This window comes from Corvus moneduloides, chromosome 2 (genome assembly GCF_009650955.1).
Source record: "Corvus moneduloides isolate bCorMon1 chromosome 2, bCorMon1.pri, whole genome shotgun sequence".
Classification (NCBI taxonomy): domain Eukaryota; kingdom Metazoa; phylum Chordata; class Aves; order Passeriformes; family Corvidae; genus Corvus; species Corvus moneduloides.
In genome coordinates, this window is record NC_045477.1 from 110,472,846 (window position 1) to 110,487,245 (window position 14,400).

General features: G+C 38.6%; 1 protein-coding gene across 5 annotated transcripts in view; it reads left to right on the forward strand.

Moving 5' to 3' along the window:
- The window catches only part of POLA1 (DNA polymerase alpha 1, catalytic subunit), a 188,091-nt gene that overhangs the window by 30,299 nt on the left and 143,392 nt on the right, over positions 1-14,400 (forward strand). For all 5 annotated transcript variants that reach the window (XM_032100856.1, XM_032100857.1, XM_032100859.1 and 2 more), the window contains 2 exons: positions 1,321-1,470; positions 1,699-1,821. In XM_032100856.1, the coding sequence (XP_031956747.1) occupies positions 1,321-1,470; positions 1,699-1,821 (273 nt within the window). The remainder of the gene's footprint in view (positions 1-1,320; positions 1,471-1,698; positions 1,822-14,400) is intronic.

The following is a 14,400-nucleotide window of genomic DNA, read 5'->3' on the forward strand; positions in this document are numbered from 1 at the left end:
AGGCAAAAGTCTCATGCTTTCTACAGGAAAGAATACGATTATGAGCCCAAGCATTACTAGGCATCAGGAAAACTATGTGTGTGTCTTGGGAGGGTGATGTTGTGACTGTGTCAGCTGTGGGACCAGCTTCACAAAAATTCATGCTATTCAAACTATATTAAACACAGCTGAAAAACCTCCTGAAGGTATGGTTCCATGTACTGTTTTATAAGCAGCTGTGTTGGCTCTGGCTTACCCATGGGTGGAGATTCTCATTTTCTCAGATGTGCTGAAACAATTTTTGGTGGAGCTGTGTTGTAAACTGAAGCTTTGAGCTGGTCAGGTCTAAAGGTTAAACCAGAGGCTTTTATTTTTAACTGGTATCAGCTCACAGGTTGGAATTAGTCCTGTAACAAATGAAGTATCAACACAATAGCAGAAATGAGGAGACAGGTATGTGGAGTTCTGTCAGTAAGTTCCTCCAAACTGTCTTTGGATTTTCCCTGCTTTCTGAAGTGTGCTTCAACCTGAAGCAGCTCATTTTGATTTCACTCACTGTATGATGTTTAATGAGCCTTTGGTGTAATTTCTTGTTACAGTTCTCCCCAGACTGCTTTACTAAACTTGCCAATCTCAGTGTCTGTATTGCCCTTCCTTTGTACATTTCTGTCGCTTTCATTGTGCTTGAAATGTCTTCCCATTTTTGCTGATCAACCATTTCTTCAGTCATGCTAAGAAAAATGTGTGCTTTCTGCTATGTTGTTTTGCTATAATCAAGAGTTGCTTGGGGTGGAGTTTTTTTTCTATTGCTGTGGTCTGTTTCACTTTTGTCAGTTGCATCATTCAAAGTATCAGTTCTACAGAGCACATGCTCCTTTTGACAGATCTGAACACCAAAAGTACTTATGTGATGATAAAAAAGGGGTGGATTTTTCAGCATGGAAAGAATTGCTGTGTGTGTACTTTTATTTATATTTTTGTATCTATCTAGATATACCTAAGAGTGAGAGTGTGTGTATTATTTATCTGGATTTATATATGTGTGTATGTACATAAATATATAACACACACTAATAGAAAATAAAAAACTTCCTGTTGCTAGTCCATACCTTCTTTGTGTTGCTCCTACAGCGAAACAGACTTAGGCCCTGTCCCCAGCTGGGGAAAAGTAATACAGTCAAACACTGCAAAAAACACCTCATGCTTGTTCTAAACTGTGCTTTCGGTGCTCTGCAGGAATTGGCAGTGGTTTTGTGTCTTTTCCCCCCAAGCTTTTCACTTAATTCATTAAAATCTAATCTTCAAGCAATAAAATGATAAGCAGCAGTGATCATTTGACAGGTCGAAGAAGAGGAAGAAATTCCAGAGCTTCCAGACCCATCTCTGGAAATGGGAATTTTGCCTAAAGAAATCAGGAAACTGGTGGAGAGAAGACGCCAAGTTAAGCAGTTAATGAAACAGCCAGATTTAAATCCTGACCTCTATTTACAGGTGTGTTTTATAGAACTCCGTTGATTTTTCCTCCCACTCCCCTTAAGTGCCCTGATCAGCCTTGTAGAATAGGGATGATTAGTAGTGGCAGTGATTGTAATGTGCTTTATTTGTAGCCCATCACTGCTGCAGACTGTATAAAAAAGCTGTGAATGTAATTGTGAGCATCAAGTTCCGTTCTCTGATGGCTGTGGTTGGATCATTTTTGCTGGTTGTGTTTCTTTTCAGTATGATATCAGACAGAAAGCTTTGAAACTCACTGCTAACAGCATGTATGGCTGCTTGGGATTTTCCTACAGCAGATTCTACGCCAAGCCTTTGGCTGCTTTGGTGACGCATAAGGGGAGAGAGGTAAGTCATTAAACAGGTTATACACACATGTAAAAAGGCTGAATTTAAGCCACCTGTTTTTTTTCATTGAACAGAAGAATGGTTTTGTTTTTGAAGCTGCTTTTGGTTTCAGAACTCTTTAGTTTGTCTTTCTTGTACTGTCAAACTATTTGGTTTCAATGGGCCAGATTGTGGTGACAAAAAAAAAGTCAAGGCTGCTTTCACATTTTCCATGAATTTCCAGTTCTGCTTGATAGTTTAGTCTTTGATTTGGTGGTATGCTTCAGCTTTGGATGAGCTTGCTTTTAGCCAGACTGTCCTGTGGCCTGATATGATGAGTTTCTGAAATCCTGAAGTCTGTGATAGGGTTAATTAACCGTGGAGGCAATGGATTATGTATCAGGGCTTGTTTTCTGAAACTTTGTTCCTTAAAATGAAGTTTCTCATTAGCCTCAGATTTTAGGGGTTGCATTTGACTTGTAGGCAAAACTACTCTTGCTATTGATTAGGATGGTAGCTCAATACAGACCACATTGATTTTATCCCTGTGGGAAAAATAATCTTTATTAATCCGAAACATACCACTGATATAAATTGCCTTAAAACATGATGTTTCATATTAGTTCCTTATAGAAGAGAATACCAAGCAGGAGTCTGCAAAGGTGCCAAGAACAGTTGTGTCAGGATGGCTGGTCAGCCTTTTAGTTGATGAGGGAGATGGATGAGGTCATGTCCCTGTTGACAGGCACATCCTTCCCGTGATGTGAAGGCACACCTACTTTACAGTCCCCAACTCAGTTGCTTGGGGGTGTTTTATTTCCGGTGACATATCTTTGTTTTTAATAATCTTCCTATCTAAACAGTTCTCTAGAGAGAACCCCACATTTGCTGTCTTCCCAATTTATGTAACCAGTTATGTTTAACCTTACACATCTGTTTAACTCAGAAATAATTTCCCAGTTTGGTAACTGCAAATGTGCCATGTAGCCACGTGAATTCAAAAGTTAATGTTTCCTTTAATAAGGTATTGTGTTTGTTGTTGTGAGATTTTGATATATTTGTCTATGAGGTTGGCATGCAAAGCAGCTGAGTATCATAGCTTTATATTTTCTAGTGGTATTTTAAAAGTAATGAATTCTACTTGTTTCTTAGTTTTTTTAAAATGATCTCCATATGTCGTATGGACCACCTGCCACAAGCCTGGTATTCTATGGATACTTAAGCTTTTGGCCTCTGTTAAGATGGGGAAATACCTTTCATTTGCATACAGAGTTTATTCTCATTTATCTGTAACGTATCAGTTATAACAGCTTGAAATTCTGGTATTTCTGCATTATGTTCCAGTGTGATGGTGAAATGAGGAGATCCTAAATAGGTGCTACAGAATGTGCTGGGGAGTAATTAGAGATGGTTTCTCTTACATAGTTGATCTTTGGTTGTAAGGGATTTCTTACCTCTTAAATTCTGGTGGTGCTAGACCTGTGCTGGCTTCTGCCAAGCCTTTGCACACATTTGAGTTCTTGCCACAGAAGATGACATGAGGACACCTTAGTTTTCTGGGGGTTGTTTTGTTTTGTTTTGTTTTCTAAGTTGAAATATCTAATCTGGAAAAACATTACTTTCAATTTTTATATTAGTCTTTCTATTCATAGGTTTCCTCTTACCACTCTAATATAAAAGAAGTAAATGTTTAAGTATCCGGAGGTTTGGATTCTCTATGGGAAAAGGTTAATTAAAAAGTAACTATTATGGAAAATTTATGGTCTAAATTTAAACGGCCTTTTCTGATGATCTGCAATTAATACTTTTTTTTTTTTTTACTGTTGTCAAGGGCACCTGAGTAAATGCAGGTAGGCTTGTAGAAGTCTAAGTGGGAAAAATACTGTGTGGGATGAAAACTGAACTTAATATTTGCACTAACACAATTACAGTTCAATTGTAAGTCTTAGCAGAATAATTGAAAGTGGGAAATACGTATTTCATGTTGAAGTTGTTAAAGCTCATACTAGCATGAAGTTTTAAGGTAGCTGAGAATGAGTTTTGATGAGTCCTGTAAATTGATGCTTTTCAACTGTGTGAGTGACAACCTTTGCACTGAAGTTGTGGGAAGATTCAAGCGCTTGATGCCAAGTGCTGAGTGCCACCTCTCCTGACTCTTAACTTCTCTTTGTGGTTTGGAGAGCAGTAGTGGAGCTGCCATGGGATTCCTTATGGTGACTAAAAAATACTTGTAATTGCACACTGCCATTTTAAAAACTTGTGTGTGACTATGTTAGTGAACTTGTGAACTATATTAGTAGAACTTGACATGTTCATTTTGATGGCAGAAGTATTAGGCCATTCATAAAAAGCCAGATCACAGAAGTAGATGATCTTTAAGGTCCCTTCCAACCCAAACCATTCTATGATTCTGTGGCAGTGTAATCCATGAAAGCTCAGTTCTCTTCAGTCAGCCTTAGCGAGATACGGGCCAGTGCTTGATCTTTATTTTCCTTGAGACAGGGAGTAGAAATGTAGCGAAGCCTTACATCCCTGGCCGTGGGCAGGCTGGATCCAGCAGAGTTTAGCGTGTGTGTCGACAATTCCAGGGGCCGCGTTTGAGGGGACGGTGTGGTAATGGCGGGCAGTTTTCGCTAGATGGCGATAGAGACCTTGAGATCCTTAATCAATTAAGACTCGTTTTTGTCAGTGTTTAAACGTTGATTATCGGGATTTTCGAACGGGTTTTCCTTGTTTTTCATTTGCGGGTAATATTTAACAGGGGCATATCAGTGTGAATTTGTCAGAGTTTAGTGTATGGTGTGTCACAGGTAGACTGCTAAGTTCGGGTGTGTTTCGGAAGAAAAAAAAGGCAAAAATTTGGGGTGGAAGTGAATTAAAACTATAGCTCAGATCTAGTTGACCATTTTGTCAAATGTAAATATTTTTCTGTTTTGACTGTAAGAAATGCATCAGTTCAGCAAAAAAAAAAATTCTTTCTTCATCTGCGATCCAAATGTTGTATTATTGATCAGGAATGTTTTAGAGGGATTCCTGGATTTTCTTCTCCACCCCTCATGTTACTAAGCGTTTGCCTGGACATTACTCTTGTTGTAACTATAGCAGTTGCTTGCATGGAAAAGTAATAGGAAAATATTTAATATATTTTTAGCTGTCCTTTAATGTAATTTAACAACTGGAAACAAGATGAGTCGGAGCTGTACAACCAGCCAGCTCTGCACCAGCAGGCAGTGTCAGGTCATGCCGTTTTAGTCTCTCTAAAGGACAAGCCTTTTGATGAAGTGTCAGTTGTCTGGTTTCCTAAATGCAGGATGCTGTTTGCTGCAGGATTCTCCTACAGGACAGCAAAGTTGTTGAGAGAATTTAACAGTAGACAGCTTGCTTGCTAATGGCTTTCACTCAATGCTGAGGCCTTTTCCAGGTACTTGATTTTTTTCTGTGTTGTTTTTTGCTGTTGCATATTTTTGCCCAAGCAAACTTGCCTTTGAAAGGAAAACAACTCGTTTGCTGTTTTCAGCAGTGCTGCCAGGTAGACCTAGTGTTCAATTATGCAAAATAAAAGGGGGAAAGAGGCAATTGGGTTAATTCCAACTTTCTCATTCAGATCCTTTAGATACATTCTCAATTAATAATTAGTTTAAGGCCCTGGCAGTCAAAAGGAAAGAATAAAAGCATGTTATTGCTGCAGTCTGGGAGAAGAATGGATGAGGGAGGAGAAAAATGAAGTGGAGAAAGATGAGCTCATTTAAAAAAAATTAAGGGTAGGTAAGCAGGTTAATGGCCGTCTACTGTAATTATGATCTGTAAAGAAATCCAGGCACTTCTTTTTTTTTTATATTTTTTTTAAAGTCTCGTTCATCCAGGGAAAATGATCATCAACTGCTTTCTCTTAATTGTACCTAAAGCATTGGTTATACAGTCTGCAAGAGTTGTCACGTGAATGGGGCAATTGACAGACAGACTCCTGGTTTCTTCCATGTTGTACTATAGGAGAAAGGGGATTGCTAAAAGAGGGAAAGGAGCCTCCTAATGTCTCGTTATAAGCATGCCATCTATATTTAAACTGGGGGTGTAACATCAGTATAACAATTTTGGAAGACATGGAACTTCATGGCAAAAGGGCTAGGCAAGGAGTTTCTAGCTGCTTTTAAATATAAAAATGGCCAACCAAAATCTTGGGAGAAATAGTGCTAAATTGCTGCATTGTCCTTAAATGGGAACTGGTGGGGTTAAATCATTTGCCCCAGCTGTTAAATTTATCATTATGTGTGCAATTGTGAGCCTGTGAAAAAGCTATGTATGTTACTCTGCATGCTGATATCCAAAACAAGTTGGAGTAGACGAGTAGAGGCTGCATATAATCTGGAAATGTGAACTGAGTACCAAGTAGCAGAAGAAGTATGGAGCATCGTAACATTTGTTGAAATATTATTGGTAGTCACGTGCAGGAGAAGACATCTGGTCTAATACAGACTTTTGCATCTCCAAGGAGAGGAAATGAAACATTTCAATTAAGAATGGCCAGAATATTTTGGGTGAGGAGGAAATTAGTGAGAAGGGAAAAAAAAAAAATTATTTTGGATGGCATGCTGGTATTTTTTTTTTCCTCCTCTGGACAGAAAGGTTTTATTTAATGTTTAGGAAGATTGATCAGATTCAGACTGATTGTACAGCAAGTCAGATGAATAGAGAAATCTTTTCTTTTTTTTTTTTCTTTTTTCACTGCTTATTTTATGACTGTGCTATTACAAGAGGTGTGGTGCCTCTCACTTCCTGACTGCTGATTTCTGTGGATGGGTTATAGCAATTGCATGGCCCCATGGTGAGTTGGATCAGGCTGGTGATCTGAGTTGAAAACTAACTCCAGAGGAAAACCAAATTGATTTCAGTTGGATCAATGGCTCAGTGAGTCACTGCGTGCTCTGAGCACTGGTGGAAAAGGAGGAGGTTGGGAAGTGGAGGCAGGCCCAGTGTGAGATGTAAGGGGTCAGGCATGACCAGCCATTTTCTGGCTCATACTTGACTGTGAAACTGGGGGGTTACTGTTAATAGGATGACACGTGGAGGTTTCTTTGGTTGTTGTTGTCTTTCTTCTGTACTTTTGATTTTTTCTTAAGGTTTCCTATCTTGTATTTTTTTTCTCTCCTGCCAAAAACCAGATTTTTGCTTGCATCATATCTTAACCTGGCTGACTAGGTAACAGCAAGATATTCCTCACCCAGAATTGTGGTAAAACTGAGAACCAGAGTACTGGGAAGAGCAAGGTCTCTGGAACATTCTCTGTATCTGAAATGTAACAGTGTGTCCCCTTTTAGAAGCTGTATGTGCTGGTAGAGAGCTGATACCTCAAGATTAGGAGAGGTAGAAATGTCTCTCCACATCCAGTGGTAACAGGAAAGACCTCAGGTGTTCAATAAAGCATTGGGGAATGCGCTTGAATCATGCACTGCAGATGAAGTCTGCCATGCTTCAGCTTCAGAATTACTAAAGAAATTCTTTAAACCTATCTAGAATATTGCAGGGATTAACAGAGATCCTTCATGGTTCTCTCATAGGATGCCTTATAAAAGGGAGACACAGTAGCACAGGTGCTTCACCATGAAGGTTGAGAGCTTTAGCACCATCGCTCCACCATTTGTAAACTGCCTTGATTCTGTTTTCAAACACATTCGTTTTCCAAAACCCACTGTTAAGGTTAGATTACAAATGCTAACTGATGCTTTAATGTTTTTCTCCAGTCTGTATATTTGTTAGCACTACATGTCTTTGCAGTACACATTTTCTTGGTTCATTAGTAGCTTATCAAAAAATACTTGGGGTTTTGAGACTTCTGCAGAAGCTGTTCTTTAGGATCTTATTGCCTCACTCATTTGCATCATGCATTCATCTTAAATTGGACGTTGGCTTGTTCTAGAAACCCTGGGTTTGGATATCTAGATGGTAATAAAGTTTTTGAAATAAAAGATACTTCAAATAGGAGTTAAAAATAATTTTCATTTTCAAGCACTATTCCTAAGAGGATAGAAAAACAGTCTAACTGAAGTGTCTGTCTCCCACGAGACTTAAATAAATATTCATACTGTCCTTCAAAGATATGACACCTTGATCTCATCATCAGAAATTTTCATATATTTCCTGGGAATCTTGCCCACTGTGCAAAAGCTGACTTTTTCACCACAAATTCTATTAGAAGGTTTTGACTCCATCCACAATGAGATGATCTGTTCTTTTCCCTCTTGGATAAATACTCATTTGAGCCTACTAGGTCTGTTGTTTTCAGGTAGTGGTTTCAGGATGGTGATGATCCTACTTTGATATATAGGGAGAGGCTGAAAGCTGGGTTTCTTTTACTCTGGAAAAAATTGTTTGAGGATGGAATTAATTGTGATCCTCAACAACCTAATGGAGGCTGTCTAGAAGAAGCCAGACTCTTCCCAGAGATGCCAGGTCTAGCCCTGTCTGGGGCCAGAGGCTGGGTTAAACGATGTCCAGAGATCCCTTCGAACCAAAGCTGGTTTGTGACCATCGGTTGAGAAGTTCCTTTAATTCTCACTGAGGCTTATCACCATGGTCAGCAAGATCCAACAGATTAAACTTGTCATTTGAAGGGAAGAAAACTGGAAGAATGAGGATATGTCAGCAGTGATACTTGTTCTTACCAGGCTGTTTTGGTTTCAGGGCTAAAAAAATAATGTTTGAGTACTTTGAATGCAGGTTTTGCTGTGTAGATCAGGTCGTGTGGTCTCTTGCATGTTATGTCCTTTCACTGGGCCTGTGCCAAGATTCATTGGCTTAATTTAGAAGATAAGCATAAACAGCTTATGCTATTTTCAGCACCAAAATATACTTATGAGACAGATGAAAGAGTTTAAGACCTTTATTTATATGTGAAAAATGGACTGTCTCTGCTGCTGCAGGTGCAGTACCTTGTAAGGATATAGGAGATCTTGGTGGGCAGCATCAAGAATTCTGGTTGTAACAAAGGACTCTTGAGAAGTAGGTGTAGTTTAACAAGCTGGGGCATACCTGATCTCTTAACATAAGCAAGGAAGGCTGTAAATTATGCATACAGCCTAAGGTAATTTGTTCTGACTCCTTTTGCAGTAGAAAGAAGGCAGTGTCAAAGCTGGATGAGCTAAATCCCCCAAATTTTAGAGCTTGAGCAGTGATTGAGACACACTAGCATTATGCTTGCTCTGTTGGCTTTCCTTCCAGCAGTTATACATGATGTAATGCAGGAGATATTGCTGGTGTCTGTGTTGTCTTTAGCTTCAGACTATTCCCTTTATCAAATATGGGTAAGGGTTCAGGGAGTAGGATTAAATTATGTATGTTGATTATATGGTTTACAATTTGATACTCGTGTTTGCTTATTTGAACCACTAGGAGTAGATGCTCCATAAAATCCTGTTTCAACACCTGGATTAGTTAAAAAAATTTAAAAATAAAATACTCATTTCCCTTTACCTTTCATGTTAATCTTTCTATGTTTTCATACTTTCTAACTGGCAGCCTTTAGAAAGAGCAAGAAATAGTTTTTTAGGTTGTTGGGAGTGGGAAGTGGTTCCCACTTGTGTCACTGAAGTGACTTGCTTATCAAGCAGTGCTCATCAAAAACGTGGAATGATGGGACCTTTGGAATTATTTGAACCCTGCTGCAGGGTTTAGTACCTGGCAGTCATTTCTCTGTGAGCTTGTGCTAGTCTTGGTAGTTACATGAGACTGGAGAAACTTTTAAAATTTGGACACTGGTGATTGATACGCCTTTGGTTAAAAAAAAAAAGCAAAAAGCATTAATGCTTTCTTTCAAATTAGTTGCCTTGTTCATGAAACAGAGCAGAAATTGGCATGTTTAAACTATTGGAAGTTACCAGAAAAGTAGGACAGTGTAATAATCTGCTTTGATCAAGTTCAGGGTCATATTTCCTGAAATGACTGGGTAAGCACAGAGGAGACCTCGAGGTACAAACACTTTTTTTTTTTTTTTTTTTTTTTAATCCAAGGAAAGTGAATCTGCAGAACAGTTGCTGGGGAGAAGGGTAGCCATGCTAAAGTGAGGGCTCTACACTTGGGCTGCTTTGCCCTTTGGTTTGGTTCTCTGACTTGTTCTGTGTGCGTTGTCATTTTATTAGGCAATACCACAGTTTGCACACTAATAATTTCTTTCCTGTTTTCTCTGACTTCAGTGCAAAAAATGTTTTCGTTGTCAACTTGAGTTTTCTTCCTTGATGCTTTTAATTTGTTCTGGGATATTAAACTGTCACAAGCTTTGTGCAGTAATTTGGAATTAGCAGGTGGAAGACTGACATAAAACCATAGGAATGTCTTAGTCCTGTGCTCGAGTCTATTGCAGCCTTCTGGTTGGTTTTGCTCTGGTTGGAAATTTACTTGTTGAATCTATAACTTCCTTGGTTGTACCCTTTGCTTTTTGAACAAATGAGATTTAAGTCAATGACAGCTGATGTTTTGGTTTACGTGTGACCACCTTAATTTCTCCCCTTTCCTCCCCATGTCCCTCAGAACTCCATATCATCTTTGGACTTAGGTAAATACCATTTTTGTCTTTGCTCAGAAATCTTTTGGTCTCTTTAAATTGTAGTTGCACCTTTGCCTTGATGTTTTAATATGTATTGTACCTGGGGTTTTTTGGTTCAATGCATAGCTTCATATTTTTCAACTTAGAGGTAGAAATAGTTCATCCTGGGGATAAAGGAAAATCAATGAGAAGCCCGTACTTAGCCTGAGAACCCCTGCAGAAAGCTTTGATTAGAGAAAAGCTTTAGATCTGACTCTTGCACACAATTGTCCGTCAAGTGGCCAGTCATTTTTGTATGTACAACTGTGTACCACAGATGGTAGGGATGGAAAAAGGTCTGTTACATCATGTAGTTTGTCTTCCAAAGTATGTATATAGTTACTTCAGCAGAGACACTACTCTTGATTTTTGTTGTTGTTGAAGGCTGTTGTCCTTCAAGAAGTCACTTCTAATTTTAATTTTGCTGTGTTTTGATCTGACTGCTTTTTGTGATCACTAATTTTTAATAGATTGGAAGATGAGCCTGCCTTCAGTAGGAATGTGTTAATTGACAGGTGTTCTGAAGTTCTACATTCTTGGCAGTGATCCAGGATGACAGAGCAGTAATGACTTAGAAACTGCTATTCCTTCCTGGTGAAAGGATTGGAGGAAATCTGTGGAGTTATTAGCTACTACTCTCTCCTAACAGATTGTGAGAAGATCATTATGGCATCTAATTAGTTGAGATTACCTCCTTTATGCAGAATGTTTGGGTTTTTAAAAATTCCTTTACATGCTGTCTTATGACTTGCACTATTTTACTTTTTTTTCCTCTTCTCTTCAGTGTTCTGGATGGTTACTCTGAGGATTTGAGTAAGGGATCGTGTTCCTATCTCTGTGTGGTGTAATTAGCACAGCTATTTAAATGTTATCTGGAACCCCTTTATCTGATCCGTCAGTTGCTGCTTAGTTCAGTGGAAATGCTTTTATGTAAATCACAGAGCAATGCTTCTGACTTGTAACAAGATTGGGCTGAATTTAGGGAACTGAAACACTTCATCCTGGAATAAAAATGTCTTGCTGAATCAAGAGTAGATTATGAAAGCTCCCACTTTTAAAAAGTGTATTATGCTAACATATGTATATGTATAAATTGAATTAGCCGTGTACTCCTACAGTGAGAAACTTCCCACTGATTCTAAAAAAATTAAGGAAAAGCTGACACACATGAAATTTTCCTCCCAATTTGCATGCTAGCTCTTCAGCTGGTCTTAGAGTGTGGCTTTTGTCGAGGCGGACATAACACCACACACTTGTCGTAATCCAAAGTCGAGAGAGAGAGGGATTTTCTATTTTCTCTACTGCTGTTCTTATATTTCTTCACAATTGCTGTGGCCTATTGAGATTGGCTGCTTAACAAACAAGGACAAGGCTGTCTAAAAAGCAATGACCATTCAGGCAGTAAAACAATTAGCTGTACAAGCAAAGATGTAGTTGCTACATATTATCCACAAGTTCTTCCTTGTACACACTTAATGTCCCATAGCAAGAACACCTTCTCCTTGTGTCCAGAACATCTTCTCTCATTGATTATCTTCTTGGTCTTCTCTGTGGGTTTCCCTGAAGCTGCAAAATTTCCACTGTAAAATTCTCACAGGTAAATTCTGACCGATTTTAGGTCAGGCTCTGTGAGGCCCCCAGATCAGCTGTCAGCCTCATCAGGTGCCCCCTTTTGTTTTTGTATTACAAAGGCAGAGTTTATTGACTTTTGCAGGGCCCTTTGCAAAGAAGACAATAAAGATGGCACAATGAGCAGGATGCAAAAAATAACCAATAGGAGGATCAGGCATCCAGTTTTAAGTAGATTTTTGATCCATCCCACAATTTGCCAATTGCCAAACAAACTAGTAAGCCAATCAGATTCTGATTCTTCATGCAATTTTGACATGCTTGTTTGTAATTCATTGCATTCTAGCTCTTCACCTGGTCTTAAAGTATTTGGAATTAATGCCTGATGGGTTGCAGGGCAGATGCTTTCCTTTTACTTCCAAGTAAATTCTTAATGAAAGCAGTTCCTTCTATGGCCCAGAGATAGTTGCATTTTATAGGGATCTAGTGGCATTTATAATGATTTCGATTGCTCTTAGGCTTCTGTGGAAGATAGCCACATAATTTTTTTTTTAAATTCCATTCAAATAAAAATAACCTTCTCTCCCACCCTTGTTCAGTGTGCTGGCCTTTTGCCATCCCATATTTTGGTGGTAGATCTTGAACTTAAAATAATTATGAAAGTTTCTCATCTTTCATATATGAGCAGCTCATGTAGTTTTGGGTTTTCTTCAGAAGGATGGGCTTCTGACATGGTGACCAAGGAAATATTAATTAACTGTGGCTTTTGTTTGTCTGTTTCAGCTTTCAGCGTGGAGTGTAAGCTTGTGTCACTTTGCTCTATTCTAAATACTGTGTTAAATTACAGCAATTTTTTTAAAGAAACTGTTTGATTTTTTTTGCCAGGGATTCCTGAGCCATTTAGTAAGAGTTGGAGGGATCCTATTCCTTCTCTGAAAATCAGTGCCAATTTTGGACTGTGCAGCTGTCCCAATTTCCTTTTTATTAATTTTCACTCTAGGAATAACTTTTTGTTGTCTGATGTTTATTCTATTAGCATATTTAAAGTCAGCTTTTTCCTTCCCCACATAGATCTTGCTTTACTTTTCTCCCCCCGCTTTTTTTCTTAAAATGGAAAAAGAAATAGATCTTCCAGAGGAGATCTGATGGTAAAGCTGTATGAAGTGTCATTTATAGGACTATTCCAGAAATGATCCTTCTGTTATTCCATACAGTACTGCATAGCTTTTGGCTCAGCTGGTCTGCATAATAGGGGATAGCCTCCCTGCTAAGCCAAGCAACTCCTCTTTGCTTTGAAGAGTATGTCAGGCATGTGTGGTAGTAGATTATCACAATTATCAAGTATCAGTACTGACTTAGTATTTGTCCCTGGCCTTTTCCATCTTAACTTAAGGAAAGTCTGTTCTGTGACTGTCTGTCAGCCCCTCTCTCTGAGAGGAACTGTGGTTAGTAGTTTATTAATAGTTTGTGTTGTACACAGACCATCACAGGCTTGCTGTATAGCTCTTGAGCATAAAGGGGTGTTTTGCAGTTTTATATAAACAAGATGTTCCTTTCATCATTTAATCTCTTTGGACAGTGTTGGTAGGAGGCATTGTTAATGGGTTTGTTATGGCTCAAAAAGTTTTTCTTGACTTTAAAAAAACCCCAACCAACTTTTTGCATACTTTGCATAACATAGAGTTGTTGGGTTTTGTCTTTAATTTTTGGTATTTGTGTCATAGCCAGTAGATGTTTTAGGACTACAGTTATCCACCATAAAGAGAGCAGTTATACTTGTTCCCTGGAAGGAAGTCTTGGTGCTCTCTGAAGTTCTGAGCTGTTAAAATGAGTTTTGGGAGAGATGGAGTTTGGGAAAACCTGAGCCAATATGCATACACATAATGAAAAAAATCCTTGATATGTTTTGCCTTTAACTGCTTTTGAAATGAAATGGGCATAGGTCCTTAAGTATGAAGTTGGCTGTCCTTAGTGTTTGGAAAAGAAAAAGTAGCATGAACTGCAAATAGATTTGCTTATATGGCAAGTAGTTGGTTTTGTTATTTTATTTGTTTTCCTCTTTCATGTTTTCCGTGTTTGCTTCCCAAACCAGTACTTGAATGTGCTTCTTGGTGTGTACTTGCTTAGAGGTGGGGGTGGAACAAAGGGAGAAGTGGAATTGTTGATAGGATAGTTCAAAAGGAGATTAATTGTCCAAAAATGCTAGCAGCTTCTCTGATAACTGCAGTATCTTGAAGTCAAAATGTGAAAATGAAAACATGAAAATTACTTTTACCTCAGTGCTTAGTTCAGTCAGTGTGTCAAGAAGTTAAATGTCAAGAGTAAAATAAAATGATCTAGAGAAGATAGCTGTGGGTCTTCAAGTCACAAAAATAACCTGGAAGCACTGAATGCTCAGAACTGTTAAAGAGAAATACTGCATCATGCTAAAGGACAAGCAACTTTTGAGACTCCAT